The 24,313-nt window shown below is 33.8% G+C and overlaps 1 protein-coding gene across 2 annotated transcripts in view; it reads right to left on the bottom strand.

The window, feature by feature from the left end:
• The window catches only part of RBM46 (RNA binding motif protein 46), a 34,634-nt gene extending 11,428 nt beyond the window's left edge, over positions 1-23,206 (bottom strand). For both annotated transcript variants that reach the window (XM_063108593.1, XM_063108594.1), the window contains exons 1-3: positions 23,056-23,206; positions 21,656-22,123; positions 20,362-21,144 (exon numbers count right to left, since the gene is read on the bottom strand). In XM_063108593.1, coding sequence (XP_062964663.1) covers positions 20,362-21,144; positions 21,656-22,123; positions 23,056-23,206 — 1,402 coding nt within the window. The remainder of the gene's footprint in view (positions 1-20,361; positions 21,145-21,655; positions 22,124-23,055) is intronic.
• Positions 23,207-24,313: the final 1,107 nt, after the last annotated feature.

The raw sequence follows: 24,313 nt of genomic DNA, 5'->3' as shown, positions 1-24,313 counted from the left end.
GAGAGGGGGAGGGGAAATAAGGGAAAACTTGGCAAAGGGCCACAAAATTGATTACATTGTGTAACGTTCAGTATACTGATTATCCTAATTTGAGCATCACATATCACACACAGGTACTGATATTCAACTCTGTACCGCACAGATATGTACAGTCAACTATGTTACAATAAAAAAATTTTTTTAAAAAACCAAAAACTAATATATAGGGAAAAAAAAATAAAAGTAGCTTTGGGGTAGAAGAACAACAACACAGTTCACAGTTCAAAGGAGTAACAGCTGACTTCTCAACAGAAACAAAGAAAGCCATAGGACAGTGGAATTACAACTTCAAAGGGTTAAAGGAAAATAACTGCTAACCTAGCAAAAATAACATTTAAAATGGCAGGTGAATTAAAAATACCTTCAGACAAACAAAAAGTGAGGTAATTTGTCATGAACATATTCAAACAAAAGGAAATATGATTAACTGTTTTTTAGACAGAAAAAAAATTCTAGTGGAAGCTTAGAGATGTAGGAGGAAATGAAGGGCAAAGAAAATGATAAATGTGTAATTGAATATAAATGTACAGTAAGTCTGAAAACTACTATCATTAGGTATTACGGGGTTTAAAATATGTAAGGTTTAAAAGATGTAGAAATATCCATATCATATAAAATGGAAGAAGAAAGAAAAGGAGTTAAAACATACGAAGGTCCTTGCATTGTCTGGTATGTGATAAGAGTACTAATTAACAATTAACATCAGACTTCAGTAAGTTATGAATGCATATTGGAGTCTATAGGTAATCACTAAAAGAACAGTAGAGACTATAGGACTAATCCAACTAAAGAAAAGGAAAAAAGGCAAAAGAAACAACCTACCCCAAAAAAGGCAAGAAATGAGAAAAGTGAAATAGAACAAGCAGAAAAAATAGAAAGCAAATGGCAAGATGAGAGACTTAATCCCAAGCATATCAGTTAAGTACATTAAATGCATACTGACCAACCAAACATTCCAAAGACAGACTTAGAACAACAACAATAAAAAATCCAACATCAACAATAAAAAAGCCCTAACTATATATTGGGCTCATAGTAAGGCTAAGAAATAGAGAAACTTAATACTAAAATGGTGGACAAATATGTAATATACAAACTCTAACTAAAAGAAAGCTTATATTAGTTTATGTTACTGTCACAGAAAGTAGACTTTAAGAACACATTACAGAGATAGAATGAAACAGAATAATGATAGAAGATTCACTTCACCAAAAAAATACAACTCAAAATTTCTATGCATGTAATACACAACCTCAAAATATATAAAGCAAAAATTGACAGAACTAAAAGAACAGAAAGATAAATCTATAATCCTAACGGATGATTTTCATGACCCTCTCACAGTAAATCATAGAACAAGCAGAACAAAAATCATGAGATATACAGAAATTTTAAAAATATGATTAACAAATTTGACCTAATTGATATATATGAGGATACTTCAATAATTCACAGAAAAGATTCATATTACTTTTAATTATATTTTTCCACAAACTTTTTGATCTACCCTCATGTAATTATTATGGGTTGAATTATATACCCCAAAAAGATATGCTGAAGTCTAAACCCCTAGTATGTCAGAATGTGACCTTATTTGGAAATACAGTCATTACAGATGTAATTAATTAAGACAAAGTCATAATGGACTAGAATGAACCTTTAATCTAATGTGACTGGTATCCTCATAAGAGTAGAGAGACAAAAAGAACACCGTGTAAAAACACAAACACACAGAGAAAAGACAGCCATGTTATGATGGAGGCAGAGATTGGAGTGACACACCTTCAAGCCAGGAAACTCTAAGCATTATTGGCAAATACTAGAAGCTTCAAAAGGCAAGGAAGGGGCCGACCCTGGGGTGCACTCGGGAGAGTGCGGCGCTGGGAGCGCAGTAGCGCTCCCGCCGTGGGTTCGGATCCTATGTAAGGATGGCTGGTGCGCTCACTGGCTGAGCGCGGTGCGGCCGGTCGCAAAAAGACAAAAAAAAAAAAAAGGCAAGGAAGGATTCTTGCCTACACGCTTAAGAGGGAACCTGGCCTTACCGACACCTTGATTTCTGACTTCTAGCCTCCAGAACATAGATGAATAAATTTCTGTTGTTTAAGCCATCCAGTTTGTGGTATTTTGCCACAACAGCCTTAGGAAACTAATAAATTGCAAATAATAACTGCAAACACATTTTTTTAAGTAGGCATGGGATATTTTTTAATTGAAGCATTAAAAAAACAAAGAACTGAAATAATACAAAATATATTTTCTGATGATAGTACAATGAATAACAAATATGAAAATATCCGTATGTTTAGAAATGAATACTAACAGGTTAAAAAGAAATCAAAACAGAAAACAGAAAATATTTTGAAACAAATGATGTTAAAATTAAAACACATCAAAATGTACGGGGTGAATTATAACTATACTTAAGAAGGAATGTGTAGCCTTAAAATTTACGTATTATAATAAAAGGCTGAATATTAAATTCAGATGGCTTCTTAAATGATAGTGCACATATTCAGAAAAGATATCACATCAATCTTATACAAACTCTTCCAGAGAACAGTAAAAGAAAAAATTTCCCAGCTCATTTTATGAGGAAAAGTATGGGCCAATCTCACTAACGAATGCAGATGTAAAAATCCTAAGGAAAATATCAAAACAAAAATTTAGCAATATACAAAAAAGATAATGCACGATTACCAAATTGAGCTTATTTCAGAAATGCAAAGGTTGAAATAACATTCAAATATTAATCAATGTAATTTGCCACATTAAAAGAATAAAAAGACAAAAATTATTAATTTTCTAAATAGCTGCAGAAAAGTATTTGATAAACTGTATCATCCATTCATGTTTAAAAAAAATTTTTTTAGCAAGTAGGAATAGAAGGGAATATCTTTAGGTGATAAAGGGTTTCTATAATAAAAGCTATAGCAAACATCATATCTTAATAGAGAAATACTGAAAGTTTACAAGGATGACTTCTGTAATCATTTGTATTCACTGCTGGACAAGCAGTCCTAGCTAGTGCAATAAGGCAAGAGAAAAAAGAAAAGTACAAGGATGGAAAGGAAGAAAAAGCTCGTATATGCAGCTGACATGATTGTGTACACAGAAAAATTAAAGTACTGTAGAATCAAACTATTAGAATCAAATAAGTAGTTTTATCCACTATATTAAAAATAAATTATATTTACATAAAACAGAAACGATTAGAAATCAAAATTAAAAGGAGGCACCTTTTACAATGGTGTTGAAAAACATTAAACACCTATGAATAAATCTAATGAAAGATGTAGGAGATATTTACACAGTAAACTACTGAATACTTGAGAGAAATGAACGAAACACTACATGAAGAGATATATCACGTTCACTGATCAGAAGGCCCAATACTATAAAAATGTTATTAGTTCCCAAATTGATTTACAGATTCAAGTCCAACAAAAATCCTGTAGGATTTTCTTTTTTGATTTAAATTTACAAGCTGATTCTAAAACTCATATGGAAATGCAAGGGTTGAGAAAAGCCAAGATAATTGTGAGACAGAAAAAAAAATGTGGAAAGATATCTTCTACCAAATATCAAGACTTTTCTTAAAAGTTATATAATTAAAACAATGTGGTATTGATGCAAGGACAAACAGATCAATGGAATAGAATAGAAAATCCAGAATAATGCATGTATGTACATAAGAAGGTACTTCAAAAAGTTCCTAGAAAGATTTGTATTATCTTTTAATTCTATTTTTCCACAAACTTTTTGAAGTATCCCTACATGTGTATATAGGTTTGTGTGTGTGTGTATACACACATACCTGATTTGTGCTAAGGTGGCACTGCAGAGCCATGGGAAAATAGCAGTCTTCAATAAATGGTGCTGGGTAAGTGAATCCATACTGGGGTGAAAAAAGGGACTTTGATGTTTACTTCACACCTTCACTAAATTTAGAAGATTTAAAAAAATAGTTTCCTAAGGATCATGCAGAAAGAGTATTTCATGACCTTGAGGCAAGTAAAGATTTCTTAAGCAGGACACAAATGTCATTAACTTTAAAAGACTGATAAATCATATCAAAATTAGGAGCTTCTGTTTTTTCAAAACATACCATGAAGAGAATAAAAAGGTTAAGTTACATAGTGGAAGAAGTTACTTGCAAAATACATATCCAAAAAATGTCTTGTATATTAAGCAATTAAGAAAAAAAACAGACAAGCCAATAGAATAATAGGACGGAAGACTTAAACAAGAAAGATACTTCATCAAGAAGATGGCCTAATACCCTATTAAAAGATACTCAATATATCATTAGTAAACAGTGACATGAAAGAATGAAATTCTGCCATTTGCAGCAACACGATGAGCCTGGAGAAAATTATTCTAAGTGAAACAACCCCGGTACAGAAAGAGAAATACCGCATGTTCTCACTCATAACTGGCAGCTGAATTCATAAATAAATAAATGAACAATAAAGAGAGAGAGAAAGAAAGAAAAGCAATCACAGTAATACGCTGAACTTTTAGAAAACTAGAGGTGGGAAAGGGAAGGCGGGGAGCGGGTGGGGGGCTAATGAGGAATTGGTCAACAGACACAAAGAATGACTGTGTATTGTAATGATGAATAAGCTAACTATCCTGATCTAAACACCACACATTGTACACAGTTATTGAAAATCAACATTGTACCCCACGTGTATGTATATTAATAAAAAAAGTAAATTATAATCTGAGATAGCAATATATACTAACCAGAATATTCAAAATTAAAAAGACTGATACCTAAGTGCTGGCATAATGTGGAACTACTGAAACTCCCATACACTGCTAGTAAAGTGTAAATTTGTGTAATCGCTTTGCAAAATTGTTTGGCACTATCTACTAAAGTTTTAAAAATATGACCCATAATTTTCACTCCAACAGGTTTGACAGAAATGGATGTGAATAACCAAGAAAACTATGTACAAAAATCTTCACAGCATCATTATTCCAACATCCCCAAACTGAAAGCACCTCATATTTCCATTAATAACAGAAACAGCAAATAAATTATATTCTTTCAATGGAACACTTGCATTGATGAGAGCAAATAAACAGTATTGCTACAGGAAAGCGGATGTATCAATCTCACAAACATAATATTGAAAGAAGTCAGTAAGAATACATGTCGCATAAGTTTCAAAAATGCATAGAATTATTAAGTCAGAGGGTGGATTCCTTTGGAAAGCAGGAAAGGTAATATCTAGAAGGAATACAAGAGAGCGTTGTAGAGCGTTGTGGAGCGCTGATATTTTGCCTTCACCTAGGTGGTGGGTTATAGATGTGGTCCCTCGTGGCAATTCAACTGAGCTTACACTCATGATTTGTGTACTTTTCTGTTTGTATGTAGTGTTATATCTTAAGTAGAAGAAAAAAAAGAGAAATATAACACCTGCCAGTGACATACATAAAGAAGTTGATAGTGTATAATTATCACAAAACATAAAATCACTAATCATAATGAAGTTACTATTAGATTAGAACATATAAGATAAAAATGATTCAGACTAGAAACTATAGTGGTGGGGCCGAGCCCGTGGCGCACTTGGTAGAGTGCTGCGTTGGGAGCGCGGCGACGCTCCCGCCGCGGGTTCGGATCCTATATAGGACTGACCGGTGCACTCACTGGCTGAGTGCCGGTCATGAAAAAACGACAAAAAAAAAAAAAAAAAAAAAAAAACTATAGTGGTGATTTTCAGGACAGATGCTAAACGAAAATACCATTAAATATAGAACACGTCTTCTCTTCATAATGCCTACGCTATCTACCACCTGGAGTTTTAGAATCAGTATTTCTGTCAATCTGTAATTTGAATGAAATCAAGTTTAACAGGAAAAAATGCTGGGATTTAAATTATTAATCTATGACAAATTTTGGTTAACATATAGAAGAAATGGTGATAATTCTCAGAACAAAAGCAAAAACTATCAGCAGAGTCTCAACTTAGCATCAAACACAAGGTAACTACTTACTGGTGCTTTAGCCCAATTTAATTGCCATTTTATTGGCGTCATTCCTATAAAAAAAAAGCACCAATTATTAATAAATATATTATGAGAAATTATCCCAAAAGGGATTCATCAGTAATCAAGATAATAAGAAAGAGACTAAGGAAAAGAAAAGGCATGTTGAAAAGACAAGAATACGAATAGGATAAATTACACTTCAAAAAATCACAAAGTCTTTACCTGATTTCTGTAAAACGGGAATCATAAAATGTATTACTTTTTATTTTGTTATGTAGGAATAAGAGCCAAAAGAATGATAAGCTAAGTAAAAATCTCATAAGGACTGTAATTTTTATCAATTTCAATAAGATGTGACATTTTAGATATGACTTGTTCTATAAAACAATGATGAAAGTTTGAAAAGTCACAAAACTAATTGTACAAGCATATTCTATATCTTTGAAGATTTTATTGGTCTTTAGTTTGAGGAAAAATTCCATATGAATTTTAAAGTAACTGATACGAAAGAAAAAAAAATTGTTCAGATTCTCATATGTCATACTTCTTTTGAAGACAGAAAATAACTGAATGCACAGGATTTCAGTGCATTCTAAATAAGCCTGCTATATTAGCATCCTGAATTATCGGGGTTTTTTCACCTTTAGGAAACTGAACAAAAAGGAACACCACCATCTTTTCAGTCTATACCTGTGTAGAAGAATAAAGAATACAATGCTAGTATAAAATAAGATTAGAAATAACATATAATAATCTATTGCCAATTATTTCCTATTTGTGAAACCTTAATCAAATGTTATAAGTGACACTAGATATAAGTGTGGATTAGGTAATGGACTTAAGAAGAAATTATAAAATTGTATATAACACGATCCATTATATTCTATACTACATTTTGTTGATATATATAAAAATATAAAGGTTTTCTCATACGGTTTAAAAATAACTACTGCAACCTTAATCTCCTAATCTTCCATGATACAGATTCATATGTATATATGTATTACATATATAATATATACATATCCAAAATAAAATAATCCATATGCCTCATTCTGTATTTTAAGAGTTTCTATTTTGAAACACCTATGTCCTCATGAGCATTTTTAAAACTATACACTGATAATTTCATATCTCTTCCTGTTAACCACCATTCATAATTTAATTGTTCCTTTGTCTGTGTCTGCCAACTCCATATCTCAGGTATTTCTTTTCCAATCCTTTCTTCTTTCTGCCGAAAGCATAGCCAAAATTTTTCTTTACTCTGACTCTATCTTTTAACCTTATAGCATGTAGATCACTTTAAATCATTTGAAAAGCACTACATGCTGAGTATGTACTAAAAGGGGAGAGAGTTCTCACCTAAATAATGCAGTGCATAACAACAACAATAGACCATACATGTACAAAGTCCCCTGGCTTAACAAAATCTTGATGGATCAAAAATCTTATAATAGTAAGTAACGAGTAATATAAAAATTACTAAGTTGTTGAGTGATATTATAAAGAACAAGTCATTTTGGGTTACTATGTCCAAGAAAAGCTTAATACAAGAGATAAGCAGATGAGGGTAAGCAGAATATTCCAAGTAGAGTGAGCAGCAAGCACTAACATCTATAACTACCAATAAACATGGCAAGTTCAGATAAAGCAGGAGGTATACGGTTAGGTAAAGTGGGGCCAAACAGTACAGCATTCTGAACAGGAGAATGCAGAGTTCAAAGTACTTGATTACACTACAACAGCAAGCCATTGTAAGTTCCTGAGCAAGAAAATAATAATGAAAAGGTATAAACATATTTGGACTGATAAATTGTATGGTTGATCTATGTATTGAGCAATGTTCTGAACATAATCAGAGAGTAAAAATGAAAGCACCAAGCAACAGAGGACCAAGAAATAGATATAAAAACCTACCTATTTGAAATTTTACCTAGCATCTGGAAGGGGGAAAAATACCTATCACCTGCCACCTTGATACATATGCCATTGGTTGGCAATTCGTATGCTAAACTTAAAAATCCCAAAGCCATCTTGTAAACAAGATACGTTCACAAGATCTTTGTAATAACTAAGAATGATTCATTTAGGATTCAGCCAGATGTCCCAGCCCCACCCTAGAGCAGCCTGGTATATCGGTTTGTAGGACTGGTAAAAGCCAAAATTGCCTCTGAAATGGGGTAAAGCATGAACCAAAAAAACCATCTCATTTTATTTTCATTTTTAAAAGAATAACTTGCCAATAATATTCCACAAGTCCACAGTCTGTTATCACCCGTTTAACATTTGACAAAGGCCAGTTTCTCCTTGGAATCATGTGCAATTACAAAGAACAACAGTTAAGAGCACAGCCTCTTACCTAACTTGGATCTTAGATAAACTGTTTAACCCACTGAAACCTGTTTCTTCATTTGTTTAAAAAAAAAGTGAAACATTAAAATATTTACCTCAAAGAATTGTGAGAATAATGTATAAAGGCATTTAGCACAACACATAGCATACAGTAAGTGCTCAAAGAATCTTTATTATTACTACTAATATTTTCTATTACATATGATTGGAAACTGGCATCTTGGATTTGTTTGTTTTCTTGAATAAGTATTGAATAATTATTATTCAATAATTACATGGCACTTAATATATAAAATGCACTGTTCTGGGCCCTTTATAATTTTAACTCATTTAATACATATAATACGCGTGCACTACGAGATAAACAGTTATCATAATTCCCATTTTACAGATGAGGAAACGGAAGTATAGTGAAGTTAAGTGACTTTTCCAAGTAATGAACGGAATGTGAACACCAGAAATCTGGCTCCATATGTTCATTTATTCTATATTGCCTACATGCTATACACTAAATTTAAAGTAATGAATTTTAAAGTACCAAATTTCCTTTTTGATGAAATTCTTCCTCAAATGTAATGTACTATTTCTTGACCCTCTCATACCAGATTAGGACAGGTCATCCAATCGTATATTCTCATAATAACCTGTACTTCTTCAGAGCGTTTATCAGAACTGAAACTCAATAGCAGTCCCCTCAATACAATGTAAGCAACTATGTCTGACTCATTACAGTGATCCTCAGGACTTTACACAAGACACAGTATTCAATAAGTATTTGTTCAACGAACATATTTTAATAAGGATTAACAACCAGCCAGCTGCCAGTTAATAAACTGAAAAAGAGAATGGAAAGCCTAAAGTAATGAACAATAATACAGAAAAGGGATATTCATATGAGAAGAATAAGGATGCCCAAATCAAACTTTCTTAAAACACAGCTCGCAAAGGGAAAATTTTTCAGAGGGCTTCAAAAATAGCAAGGCCCCTATTACTCCAAGTGGTGTTAGGGATGATAATTCTAAGTTATAATAGTCTAGTAAAAACTCTTTCACCGTACATTTAAAAAATACATAAAAAGATTTAAAATAAGTGTTAAAAAATTAAAGGTTTGTTTTTTTGTTTTTTAACTGAGGGATACAGAATTTTTTGTAGTTTAACGGTTTAGATGGTCCTGGGTCATACTAAGTCATAACACCTACTAAAAACTTTCCTCTATTAGACTTTGCTTCACTTCCTGGAGCTTCAAAGATTAATATTAAAGTATTTTTTTCCATGTGCCAGCTCTTCAAACATGTGAAGACAGCAATCACATCCTCCCTGTAAATATTAATATTTAGACTAAACAGCCCCAAATATTTCAGTTGTTCACTGTCTCATTTCATATTATAAAGTTTCCAGGCCCTCTCCAGTTGTCAAGGTTTAATTAAACTGTGGTGCACAAAAGAAACAAAACATCCCAGATATAATCTGAGCAGAATAAAATTATTTGGTCTGGATACCACATAACTTTCCTATTTTGCCTTGAATTATATTAATTTGAGAATCTTTCTTAATGACTCATTCTGGTTCTGACAAAATAATACAAAAGTCTTGCTCTTGGCTGGCTGACTTTCATCATTCTTTGCCAGCTTATTTATTTAATAATAAAAATATACAAACAGGAGAAGGTATACAGATGTACAGATTACATAACTTAAAAATAAAACATGTACACACCACTAAGGTTTAGAAACAGAAAATTATCAACTTAGAAATTCCTTTGGCAACCTTTCCAATTTCTCCCTCTGACCCTAAATCATGATGCTAATTTTTAAGTGTTAACCATTCCCTTGCTTTTCTTTATCGTTTTACCATCTATTCATATATTCCTGAACAATATATTGTTTACTTTTGCTTGGTTCTACTTTCCTAATCATAATTCCCATTGCCATAATTCCTTCCATTTAAAAACTGCATCCTTTTGTAGTTTACATATTTTTAATAAGGCACCTCAAATCTTTTGTGGAATGAGGCATTACCAGTAAAAGGATAGACAAAAGACAGAGGGCAGATTACTATTCTACTTAGGTCAGATGCTCTCTCTCCCTAATAAGAAACTGAGCTGAGGGGAAATTGAACATCCTTCCATTTTTCCCTAAGTTGGGTTTTTTTAATAGAGCTTTTGAATTTGTGTAAATTTCCTGAATCCATATGCCATATATTTGAGGAGCATCCCAGGATAAATAAATAAATATAATTAAATAAGTAAGCCAAGTACATCTGGATTATTTATCTTCAATTTATTCATGCCTCATATCTAAATATAAATATTTGAGTTGACTACATAAATTTTTATCATGGAAAGCTGATAAAATAAAAATCATTATTAAACAAAAATTCAGATAAAATCTTAAAGCTATGAAATAATTCTCCAATTTTCCAATTCAAATGAATTCAACTCAATTCAATTCAGTTCAGGATCAACACCAAGCTATATTCTGAGGCCTCAAAGGATTAATGCAAAGCCTGTCCATCCCTCCCCAAGCCACGTTAGCAAATGTAGCAACTCCTTCCTTGTTGCATAAACCACAATAAAAAAATTTTTTAAAGAAAATAAATAAAAATGTAAAGATTTTTAAAAATCAAGAGAAGCAAGTTTTTTAAATTGCTGATACACAAATGAGAAGTATAGAAGTGCCAGATATCTACCTGTATTTCAATAAAAGAACTTAAAAATCTTGAGTCTACTAAGTCAGTCATAAGGAAAATCATGACTCTCTCATATTTGTATATCCCCTCAGAATCTAAGTGAGTGTTTTGCATAGTGTTAAGTAATCATATTTTTGCTTAATATCTCTTCTTTACCTGTAATTCATAAGTGAAAAGAAATAATTTTCCAATGTTTTGATAGCCTCACAATTTTTATACTTGATATATCTAAATTTCTTACCAAGGAATCCCTTAAGAGATTCTTAATTTCTCAAGGAACACACGTAGACATATAATATACACATGTGAGATTTCTTTAAATTAATAAACATTTTCCTGCTTTTTTTTTTTTTTTTTGCTTTTGATAAAACCTATAACCTTATAGTGAAGAATACAATTATTTTAAAAATTTTTATTGAATCAAAATTGATTATACATATTTTGGGGGTTCAACACTGAGATATGCTGATCAAATCAATATTACTAGCATATATATTGTTACAAATTGTAATTATTCTTTATGCCCCTTGTCCAATCTCTCCCCATCCTCCTCTCCCTCACCCCTCCCTCTAATTACCCTAGATTTCTTCTTTCCTTCTGAAAGAATAATGGTTACTCTGTTAATTTGTTGCCTAGAAGATCTGTCTAACACTGAGAGGTATGATCAGGTCCCCAAATATTATAATAAAGCAGATGCTTCTTCTGTCACTCTGAAATGGGCTTTCTGGAGAGAGACATCCTCTTCTTTTCTTTATCTCTGCTGGTGACTCTCCTTGTGTCAATGCACTCCAGTGGCTGGTGGACCATTTGCATGGTACTTGTGGCATCTAGCTGCTTTCGCTACAGCCATGGTTATTGTGGTGGCTGTGGTGGGCCACCCACATGGAGGTGATGTTTTTGGCATACTCCCTGGTGCTGGCAGTGTGCCCAGTTATGGAGAGTATCTGATCCCCAGATCCAGACCTCAGGACCCTGGGCAGGCCCCAAGGCGCTGGTGTGGTACGCCTGGTGGTGGGAGGGGATTCCAGTCCCCTTCTCCATGCCTTGGGTCCCCCTGCAGGCCCCGTGGTGCTGGCGTGGTATACCTGCTTGTGGGAGGGAGGTCCAGTCCCGAGGCGCTGGCGCAGTGTGCCTGGTTGTGGGAGGGGGGGTCCGGTCCCTGGCTGCTAGCCCCAGGCCCCTGCGTGGGCCCCAAGGTATTGGTGGTGTGCCTAGATATGGGAGTGGAGTCTGGTCTCTAGCTCCAAGCCTCAGGTTCCTGGGAGGGCCCCAAGGCATTGGTGGTATGCCTGGGCCAGAACTAGTTTTTTGTCCTTTGCTTACTTCTAACTTGGGGGAACTTCCTGTGGAGACCAGTACTTGAGCTCTGTGGTTGAGCTAAATTGCTGCTTTCCTGCTGTTTCCCTAGGAAGCCTTTATGTGTAGCTCAGCGTTTAACGGTGGACCTTATAGGTACTTCTAGCTCTCCAGAGACTCAGTGCACTTGGGTTGTGTAGAAATTCAGATCTGGGCCTGAATTTTTTCATCAAACTACACCCATGCAATTCTGCATTCCCGACCAGTCTCCTCTGAGTGGTCCTACGCTGACTGGAGGGCTAATCAGCTGTCCTTGCTGTGTCCCAGTGTTCTCCCAGTGGGCCTGTCTCCCCCACAACCCATGCTGCAAACATTTCCCATGGGACAGGCTGTGCGCCGGTCCCTTGTGATGATTTTTCGGCTGTTCTGGCTCCTCACTCTGATGTGGGTCCACGGGAACCCTATTAGTGGTCTTGCTCTCCTGGGGGCCACCATAGTCCTCTTCTGCCCTGCCGCCACCAAATAACTCCATCCAAAGGGCACAGCTGGGGCTTCTGCCAGCTCCTGCTCCATACGCTCCAGCATTAAAGCAGCCGCGGCCCCAAACGCTCAAGAGCAGTTTTTTCTTTCTCTCATTGTGGTTTCTCCCGCTTTCATGAGCTCTGTAGGTCTTTCCTCCTCTTCTCCTGAGCTCCAGTGGCCCCAGCTTGGCTGATGTTACATTTTTATAGTTGTAAATTGGTTGATTTGTGGGAGAGAGTGACACTGGGGACTGTCTAATCTGCCATCTTGACCGGAATTCTCTGAAGAATACAATTTTAAACCTGTTTCCCAAATATTCATAATGGCTCACCTTGAACCATATAAATTTTGTGCCCAAAATAGTTCCACACTTTCTTAAATCTGTAATTACAGATCTGGTCACACTTGGACCAAAAATTAACAGAGCAGTAGCAGGAAAAAAAAAAAAAGCTATTCACATATACAGCACATATGCTGCAAATTTTACGGACATTCACTTACCTCATAATCTGGCCAGTAAACAAATAGACTGGAACATGTATTGCCGAAACAAAGTTAATAAGAATACAGATAATGGGCTTGCAGTCTTACAATAATCCACATACAAAACAGAATTACAAAAAAAATAAAAGTAAAAAGAAGAAAAGTATCTCTAGTAATAACATCCTGAGGAAACATAATGAAGGACAATCAAAATGTGCAGAAGAAAAAACTGAAGTAAAGGTCAACATAAATATCTAGTCTATAAAAGAAACTGGAGTTTTATGATTTACATTTTTTATTAAAGTTTATTTATTCAAATGTCAATCTCTTGAATTAATTTGTGTACAGAAATCAAGGTATACTGTTTAAACACAAAATAAAAAAGTGGTTCCAGAGTACCCTCACAAATTTATGAGGCAACACATTTACAGCAGATTGGTGTTTTCTAATGAATGTACTCCAATATATTTTTTAACTTAAAGTTATGGACAGTTTCAGTAGAAATCATTTTATTATCAGTGTGTACGAAGATTATATTTACTGGATCAAAGCAACATAGAAATAAACTAAGTTTATCTTGTTACTCAAATTTTCTTAAAACATGAACTACTGCATATATAAAAGTCCATAGTCATTTTTATAGTTCTAATGTCACTTGCTGTGAGACAAATAATGGCCCACATGTAATTTAAACATATTTAACCAAATACTATCATTTTAAGGAAGAAGAAAACCCATGTAGTTATTAATATTCTGGTGATTTAAAGTTTCTAATTAGTTGGGGAGACTAAGGTTTTTCTTTGGCTTTGAATTCCCTCAGGGAAGTATACCATTCCTAGAGGTAATGTATTACCAGGTCTTAGACAGAGTATTGTTCTAGGACAGAGAACTAAGATTGAGGACAATTTGCTCTGTGATTGAATGATATCTCACACATAAATTAGTAAGAGTAGATACTACATTTGATTTTAATCAAAAGGCCTGGAAGCAACTGACACTGAATAATTTTAAAGTGGTTAAAAGAACAAAATAAATTCATCACAGTGAAGCCGTTATTCTAAAACATATTCTGTCTCCATCACTAGTCCATTCACTAAATCATACTGCTATAGAATAAACAATTATTGCCTACTAATCTACTAAATATTAAATAGGAAGCAGAAAGCAAAGGCACGATAGGCTGAAGAAGACTAAGCGCAGCTTCTCGCACGGATTACAGATTTTTCTAATTCTAAAACCCCAAAAAGGTAAGCCATAGGGGACCTAAGGAAAAACAAAACAAAACAACGTAACATTAAAATTCCTTTTAAAACCACATGAAAAAATATATTTAGGCGACACCATGTGGCAAAATTATGAATTGCAGCTGACATCTAAGAATGGAACATACATGCAAATTTTATTGTGGCATTTAATATGAGGGGAAAATTTAAAAACTATTGTTTTTAAAAAATATGAATTTAAATGACGGAATTATACTTTACATTTATTAATACATCAGTAGCTATTGTTAAAATTAGTGTATTAGAACAGGTACTTTAGGAATGTATTAACCAAGATACTAAGAAATTACAGGGTAAAGTATCAAGCATGATGAAATAAATTTATAAAGTAAATAAAATCACAATGATCACTGTAACAACTTAATGATCATGGACAAATACTTGCCACATTATGTTTTATCATACATCATAATTTTCCTAGATCCTCTGTTACAAAAAGAAAACGCTTCCAAACTTTTAAAGTAATTAACCTGGTCTATAAAATCTTAGTTTTGACTATAATTAGTTGGCAACTTCAGAGAAGAAAATAACCAAAAAGCAATTTACTTGTCACCATTCAAATAAAACAGCTGACTGACTGAATCCTTTTTTTAACCAGTTTTTCTGCTGTCAAGTAGACAGACATAAGCTTTGAATTCTATAAAGGGATATCGAAATCAAGTAGTTATTTCTTGCAAAAGCAGCTCTTGGTTTTAAACTATGTGAACTCAAATATGTATCTTGGCATATATAAAATATTTCAAAGTATTATTTTTGGTCCCACATAAGATTTTTGACTATATTTTAAACAAAACCATAAATTTTTGAAATAACAGTCCTCAGAGTTCACCAAATAAAACCCTGATATTTTAGAGGTGAAGGCATTGAGGTCCACAAAGATCAAATGATTCCTTTGCCATTCCAAGGTCATACAGTTTGTTGCTGGCTGAGACCACAGGATTCTTCTGTTTTTACTCCAGCACTCATTACTCAATTAAGCTGCTTCTCTCACAGTACTAACTCCATAATAATATTTATGGTCCATTAACACAAGTGTTAGATCAAAATTATGAATATTACTAGATGATTGCTCAAAGTGTCTATTAGGAAAAAAAAAGGAAACTTCAAGAGGAATACAAATACATTTTTATAAGGACTGAGCCCTGTCAGAGGGTGGAAGACACATAGTTGAGTTAATGGAATTTGGTCTCACCATTTGGTCATGTGAAAATAAGTAAATGTGTAAAATGTTGTTGATGTCTACTTCTCATTTAACTAGGTGAATTCAGCAAATTATTTTTGTTCTTTAAAATATCAGTTTTAAATAGTTATCAAAGTTAGTTCTGTCTTCTAAAACTGGAAAGAATACCTTTCTGAAAGTATTATTTTTCTTTTATTTATAATTAAAAATTCTATTATAAAATGCTGTAACCATTATTTTATAGTTAGCTTAAGTGTCTAACAAAATAATTTCTTAAACTTTAAAAAACCTGGAGAAAGTTTCTCTTTATTTCAAAGCAATTTATTGGCAAATTTTTTAAATCTGAAATTTCTATTTTCTTATTTTTGCATTTCTGCCCATCAATCTGGAAATGATAGCTCATAAGAAAAAAAGCACCGATTATTTTTCAGATTAAAACTTCTCACAACAGCATAACTTCACCCTGCTGTCTATTTCATAACTTTCAACAAAGTTACAAATGATAACAGAAATCAAAACTTTAATTTAAATGATACAAAGGAGACAGCAAACATATTGCTTAGAATATATACAACAAATACTTTACCATTCAATGGCTAGGAAAAAATGATGCATGTCTTTACAAAGTCAAGTATAAGAAGCAATATACAAGTCAGACACAAAATGAATATTGAAAAAAGAAGGCACAAAAGATATTAAAAACATAAATATTCACACATAAAATGGTCCGCAGAAATCAGCATACATTTATCTAGAAAAAACCTACTTGCTCAGAGGAAAATAAAGTACAGCCAATGGAGGTGTACTAAAAAAATACTTGCAAAGTTTTAATAAGCAGGACTAATGAAATTTTAATTATCCAGCATCCACATCTTTTCAATTTCTCTAATTCTTTTTCAAATCTGAGTAAAACCACCAAAGCAAACATTATACAAATGTTCGCTAAGCCACCATTAACCCACCACAATGCTATTTTTCTTGCCCACAAATTATCCTCAGATTCACAACTCAGATCAGATGGGAAGTGTACCCTTCCCCTGTACTACTACCAAAATAGCCTATGCATAGAATTTGTGTACCTGCCTTCTTCACTAGACTGTGACTCCTTGAGAAAAAACCAAGTTTTATTTCTCTTTAGCTCGTGAATGTTTAGGGAAGTACACAGCACACAAGAGGCATTCAATAAAGATCTGGTATCTAATACAACTTCATCCGTCATGGCCAGAACAACAGTACACAAATCAGATTAACTTAAATCAATGACACAAGCTAGTTTGTGACACAGAGATTCTTCATTTCTGTTTTTAAAAGCTTTGGGTGGTTTAGAAAAAACTACAACTTGCATCAATACGATACAAATATTGAAACAAGAAATGTCTTGCCTACAATTATTTGTTAATAAATTATTTAACAAGGTGAATTATCAAGACTGAGACCACCTCCCTTCTTCCACTAAGTAATCTCCAGGACTTTCTTCTTCAAAACTATAATTCTCCAGAACTCTCTCTCATCTCTTTGCTTTTTGCTTTTTCTACTCTTACATGACCAAGAATCCTTGAAAGAAAAGCAGTGGCAATAACGGAAGGTCCAGATGCAAAACAGAATCAAACTTTTAGGAAAAGTAGTATTAACACTGATAGTCTGTACCATTACCAAACAGATATAAAATTATGAAATAGAAAACACTTATTTAAAAAGAAATGATTATTGAATGACCCAAGATGTCTTCAAATATCAAACATTTAGTATAGAATCCTATCTATCCTAACCCCAAAGTTTGTATTCTACCAATTAAACTCACTGAGAATCCTAGCTATTACAGGTCCCTAAAAATAACCAGGTGAATACATAATTTCTTATCCTGCTAATTGGGTGATCACTTTCCAATGAGATAAAGGAGGTTACTCTCTGACATTACAAAGATGGAGACATTACAAAAATGGAGACAGTCTCTAATTTTGAAGTACGTAAAAAAATAAAATAAAATAAAAAATAAAGAGGGCTCAATTTTTGCATTAACCCCAGTTTTCAGCTTTTCTTTTATTAGGAGTATTTTACTTAAAATAGAGCTCATGTCAGATGAGACAAAAAATATTTTTAAAATTGATTTTAAGGTACTATAGATTAAAAACTTTTGAGATTCTGGTAGGGGGACTTTATGGTCACCAGAAGTAAACTCCCTGATTTCCAGTACTCATTTAGGTACCTGTTATCCAAAAAAAGACAATTTTTTTTTTCCCTAACACCAATAATGGTCATTTAAGTAAATTAAGCCTTTTTTTTTATTTTTAAACTTGAAAAATGGAGATGGTAATGCCAAAACTGTGAATATTAGAAGTCTATTCTTAAAGAAATCCAAAATAAAAAGATAAATGGCTATCTGTATCACAGTAGTCCATTATACAATAGTCCAAGATCACCACGTAAGACTGGATAATAATGCCTGAAGCAGCATCAAACTGAAAGGGTTAAACTAAGAGTATGAAGGCAAATTTTTTAAAAAATATTACTATACCTAAGAAAATATCTTAAAAAGGGTAGCTAAACACACTATATAGAAAATTAGATTTCTCAAATTCTTCAAGAAAATAAAGCTGAATCATTTAAAACATAAGGAACTCCATTTGAGGAACTCCAGGACCCAAAACACAATCCTTGAAACACGTATTCGGCAGGATATCAATAACACACCACCCTGGCTCCTCTAAACACACAACTACCACCAGTTGATCTCAACCTTTAACTACCAATGAAACCCTACAAATTTCACCTGAAGGAAGGTATACCTAAAAAGGCATCAACCCTTCAAAGCCCAGAGGCTCCAATATTAACAGAGAGAAAAAAGTGAGTGAACATGTCTATAGCAATAGTCAATCCATTCCTAACCTGCCATGTGGCTACATGTAACCTCCTGGCTGTCGGCTGCTCCTGACTCTACTTTAATGACCTCTGAAGGTCTGACATTTATTTTCTCGTCAAAGTTTCCTAGACCCCTGATCTGTGGCTCTTCTGCCTCACTGAATTTACTTTCTCAATTGCCTAAATGTATTTCCTACTTCTAACTCAACATTCTTCACTTATATTCCTAGTCAAGCACAATAAGGATTTTTGTGTTGCTGTCTATGGACAAGACCTCCAGCCTTGCATACTGCACCCAAATACACCATAGGGTGAGATCTAATTTTTTTGTTTATATCTTCTCCCTGATGGTAAATTGAGACTTAGGAAATACATAAGACACAAACTGTGCAATCAATAAAAACCATTCTAAGGATTTACCAACTTAGATAATTGCTAAATTCCCGAATATCTCCAAACTAATAATTAAGGACACCATTGAAAAGTTTCTTTGAAGGGGACCCTACCTTCGGCCCTAAAATTTTGATGAGATCTCCAAATCAGAATCTCTTAAAATATTCATAAAACCATGGGAGTGGCTATGACAGATAAAGCAATTCTATATAATGTATAGAATTACTCTCCCTTTTGACAATGTTGTTCCTTTTTTGACTGCCTTCTCTTAAACAAATTTGAGAATATCAATTTTAAATAGATGTAATTCAGTATTATGATGTGCAACCATATAAAAAATCCAATTTTAAAATAAGAATTTGACAATTATAATCAAGAAACAATTATAATTCTTAGTAGGAGACCTTTCCCTTTTATTGACGACTCCCGAGAAATCACTACTCTTCCAATAAATATTACTTTGGGCAAAAAGTAATCACCAACTAAAATCCATAGCTGCATTAGTAAATGAGACAAACTGGTAGAAAGGAGAAAAGGCTAACATTAAAAAAAACAAAAACAAACAAACAAAGAAAAACAACTGGGAGTAGGAAAACACCAGAGTGATGTTATGTCTCTTCCTTCAAAACATCAAATATTTACTTAGCATATCTTTACATGTCCAAAGCCTTTCTTAATTATCCTTCAAACATTTTAGAGAAAACCTACTTTTTAAAAAGCATGGAATTAAAGAAGAGAATGGTCATAAACATCTCCTAATGATGCTTTTTCATGAGTAATAATGACAAATTTCCAGATTGGTGAGCATAAGGCTATGTCTATACATGACCCATTTGAAATGCCTCCAATTCTACCAACTCCCTACCCTGCCCCCCCAAAAGATCATTGCGTAGACTTCACCAAAGATGCAGGGACATTCTTGTAAACTGGTTTAAGTAACAAATCCTGTAATATATATAGAAATTTTTACTTCAAATGAGGATTAGTCATTAGAAAAACAATAAATAAATGTAACAAAGTCATACTCTACAGTAAATCAAAACCATTTCCCCTAGTTAAGTAAGTAATGCTTAGAAGGCTAAACGTAGGAAGAGTACAGAGGAGACAACTTTCAACAAAGTTTATCAGGAATTCATAAAATTGAGATAAAATTTACATTAAATACTTACCACAATGTTAAGAGTTCAAAATATGAGTTTATAAATAATATATAATATTTCCTGATTTCATATTCTACAATATTATTTAAAGTATTTTTAAACTTACCCAAATGAAGTAATGTAAACTGGGCTGCCAGTTCCTTTGCATCTTCTAACGTAGTACAGAGTTTGTCTGGCATGAAGTAACTCTGAGATCCATTTGCAATAGCTGGAATGACTATTTTATATACCAAGAGTACTTTCCCATCTTGACTTGTTGTTGAATATAAGTAATATTCTGGCGGTGCCCAATTATTTTTGTTGCAGTAATAATCCAAATGCATTACTGCAGAATTAAAATGACTAGATTTTAAGGAATACATACTAATTGGACTAAGCTTTGTCCCAGGAAAGAAAGGGTAAGTGCATCTTTCAATTTCAGTGGGGCTTGGGCTATGCTGACCATTGAGACGAGCAGGAAGAGTTGGTGGCTTGCCTAAAGTTTTTGGGTGGCTCTCTTCTTTGTTAGCAAAAACAATCAGGTTTTCAGAATTGGGGATAATCTGACCATTAAGATGCTGTCTCCAAGAGTTTTCTTTATTTACTGGTTTTGCCAGTGTTACCTCAATACTTGCTCCATCAATGCATTTTCCATTCATAACAGACATAGCAGCCACTGCATCTTCTCGGTTGAAAAAGTGAACAAAAGCATAATCTCTAAGTTTCTTTACTCGTTCAACTGCACCAGACTTAAACTTGTTGAATTCTGCTTTAATCGTTTCCTCTGTAGTTGAGATCATTAAATTTCTTACATAGAGAACTTTAACTCTCTGCATGGTTTCCTCATCAACCTCTTTCTCTGGATCAGCCCAATCTACCTGAATGGTATGGCCCCATAGTTGGAAAGTTCCTGTAAAAAAAGAAAAAATTAATTTGAAGAGAATACAAAGGATAAAAGTTAAAAATGTTAAGCAAAACTGTTTCTCCAAAGAAGCAGAAACTCAAATACAGATCAATATATATTTGGTTAATCATTTGCTTCCTATTCTCACAAGTTTTTACTAAAGCAACCTAACCAGAACTTATGGTGAAATTATTTTAAGAGTCAAAAGAATAAATTCACTTCAAACATAAACCTTTATTAGAAGAATTAAGTATTGCCCTTTTGGACTTGTATTAAATAATAATTATCAGCTCAGTTGAAGATACATATTCAGTAAATCAGTCAACTATCAGAAAATATTTAATAGGATTTAATAGGAAGATTGTTTTTTAGAATAATTTATTTTACTTTCTTAATCATTTATCTCTCTTTAAGTACATTATATATTTTGATAATACTGAACTATGACGTACTGTCATTTTTCCATATTTATAATAAGGTTAACATGAAACAATAACCTTTAAATGAATCGGTTTACCTGGAATTAATTTTCTTCTAGCCATAGCAGCAGCTCTGTGAGATTCATATTCAACAAACGCAAAACCACGATTTTTGGTCTTATCAGTTGCACTTGGATAAACGATGACATCTACAACTCCTTCTGTAACTTTCTTCATTTCATCTAAAATTTCTTCTTTCTTTTTTTCCTTGGGAATGGCTCCAATAAATAATCTACAATTATCCAAGCTTACACACACACCAATAAACTTCCCTGGTCGAATCTCATAATTATTAAGAATCCTGATGGCTAACTGAGCATCTTCTTTTGTAGTGTACATCACAAAAGCATAACCTCGATTTTCACCACTAAATTCCATCATAAGTCTAAATTCATAAATCTTCCCAGCTCTTTCAAATACAGGAACTAACTCATCTTCATACATATCACGAGGTATTTTTCCTACAAAAACTTCACAGCCCCTAGGTGGAGGTGGACCTTCCCAACCTGAAAGACAAAAATAGACAAACAAATTCTAATAAGATATTTACATTCACTATTCAATCATTATTCATTCAACAAATTTGTTGGAATCTCCTATGTGCCATGCACCATTCTAGGTGTTGCAGATACAAAAGCAAACAAAATAAAGCCCCTTTTTCCATGAAGTTTATATTCAATAGGGAAGGGAAACAATGAATGAGTGATAAGTGCTATGAAGAAAAATCAAGCCACATAAGGGGTGTTATCTTCAATAGAGTGGCCAGGTGAATCTCTGGTCACACTGGGACCAAAAATTAATAGAGCCACGAGGATTACCTGGGAGAAGGGCATTTAGGAAGAAGAGAGAGCAAGTGCTCTATATGTAAGAAATACATAGAATACAGAGGTCTGTATGGCTAAAGTGTACCTGAGGGAGGAAGAAAGCAGTAAGGGACATAGCCATGAGGTAACTAGAAGCCAGAATTTTATTTTAAGTGTGATAAAGTTAATTGAAGGGTGATGAGCAAAGGAACTGCATTGGCTATTGGTAGAAAGGTAGCACTGTATCTGCTCACCTGTTTGCACCTGCTTTCCCAGTATAAACACTACTCCTCTACTCACTGCTCCTTCAAATTCCTTCCCAAATGACCTCCCCTTTAATACCTAGAGTATTACATAGAATACCTTTTTCCCCACACCCTGACTTCTTTCTCAGCCCAACCCAACTTCTTTCTCAACTGCTTCTTAAAGCAAGAGCAGGGTCGAAAAAAGGTAAGGGTAAGATATACATAACATTTATAATTTACCTATTTCCCCTCATACAGTAAAAATGATTGCTGAGGTCTTAAAAGTAGTTACAACAAAAGAGCTATTGTTTGGGACACTTGTGGGAATTTCACCTAATCTAAATGACTACTTAAAATTTTTAATTTAAAAGAATATAAACAAATCCACACCTGGAGGAGGACCACCAAATTTCCTTTGCCCATTTTCTTGAACCATGTTGTAACCAGTCTTTTCCATCAAAGCAAGTAATGCTGCTTCATTCTGAGTACCAGTTCGAACTTTACTGCATCCATTTGTTCCATTTATATTTCCTTCATTCATGGCTGCAGTTCCTAAAACAAAGTTTAATAAGAGTGTTTAAGTTTATGACATAGAGTACCAGGAATCTTTGAGCATTTCTTTGGGTTGCAAGAAACCAAGGACAGTTGTGGCTGCCATGTTGGTGATTACACTTCACTGTCCCCTTGGGTTTCTGCCCCCAAAGCTCTTCCATACAGCAGAAAGTGGAAAAGTTGTTTAATATCATTTATCAGTTTAGGCAGTACCTTTAGAAGGCCTAAGCTATAAGAAAAAGAGGTAAAAGTGATAAAGAGAAAGGAACAAAGAACAGGAAAACAGAAGTGAGAGTTAGAGAAGAAAAAAGAAAGCCAAAGGAGTAAAAATATACCGCTATCTCTGAATATATGATCACTGCATCATTTACACAGCCCGAGGTTTAAATCATTTTATCATTTACGCCAACTGGATTTTTCTGTGACTTATACTTGTCAGATTCATGTAACCTAATGCTAATACTACTCATGCTGCCAGCAATCCTCAAGAGCTTCACCAGTTATCAGAAATTGAACAGATGCTTGGAATAAGTAAAGAGAGCTTCAACTCTACCCCTGTACCCATCTACTAGAAGAAGTTAATCGAGAAAACAGGGAGCACAACCCCTTGTCATCTGAGCAGAAACAGAAGCTACTGTGATTTCCAAGCTTAAGAAACTTACATCAATGGTTGGGCAGGAGCTAAGACAGAGGAGCTGAGACATCTGCTGATCACCATATGTGTGTTTTAATTTTTTAAAATGAAATTAATTACCATAGCCTTTAATTTTTTTCCCAATGATCAATGCAATGCTGTGATTTATTGTTTCTTAGTTAATTTCACATCCCTTTCATTTAGTGTTATCATAAATTTAAAAATTGAAATTCACGGCATAGAGAATGCACTGGGAAAGCTATTTTGGCTTTCAGTAGAAACTTCCTAATTATAAATGAAACCAAATCACTGTACCACAGCATTTGAAAAAGTATGAAATTCTGAGCCACGGAACCTCAATTTCAGATTTCCTAGTTGTGCAACTTCGGGTAACTTATTCAATTTCTTTACACTTTAGTCCTTTCATCTGAAAATGGGATTTACCCACATAAATTATCACAA

This window comes from Cynocephalus volans, chromosome 9 (assembly GCF_027409185.1).
Source record: "Cynocephalus volans isolate mCynVol1 chromosome 9, mCynVol1.pri, whole genome shotgun sequence".
NCBI lineage: Eukaryota > Metazoa > Chordata > Mammalia > Dermoptera > Cynocephalidae > Cynocephalus > Cynocephalus volans.
Note: the sequence above shows the minus strand (reverse complement) of the source record. Positions and strands in the feature narration are given on the sequence as shown.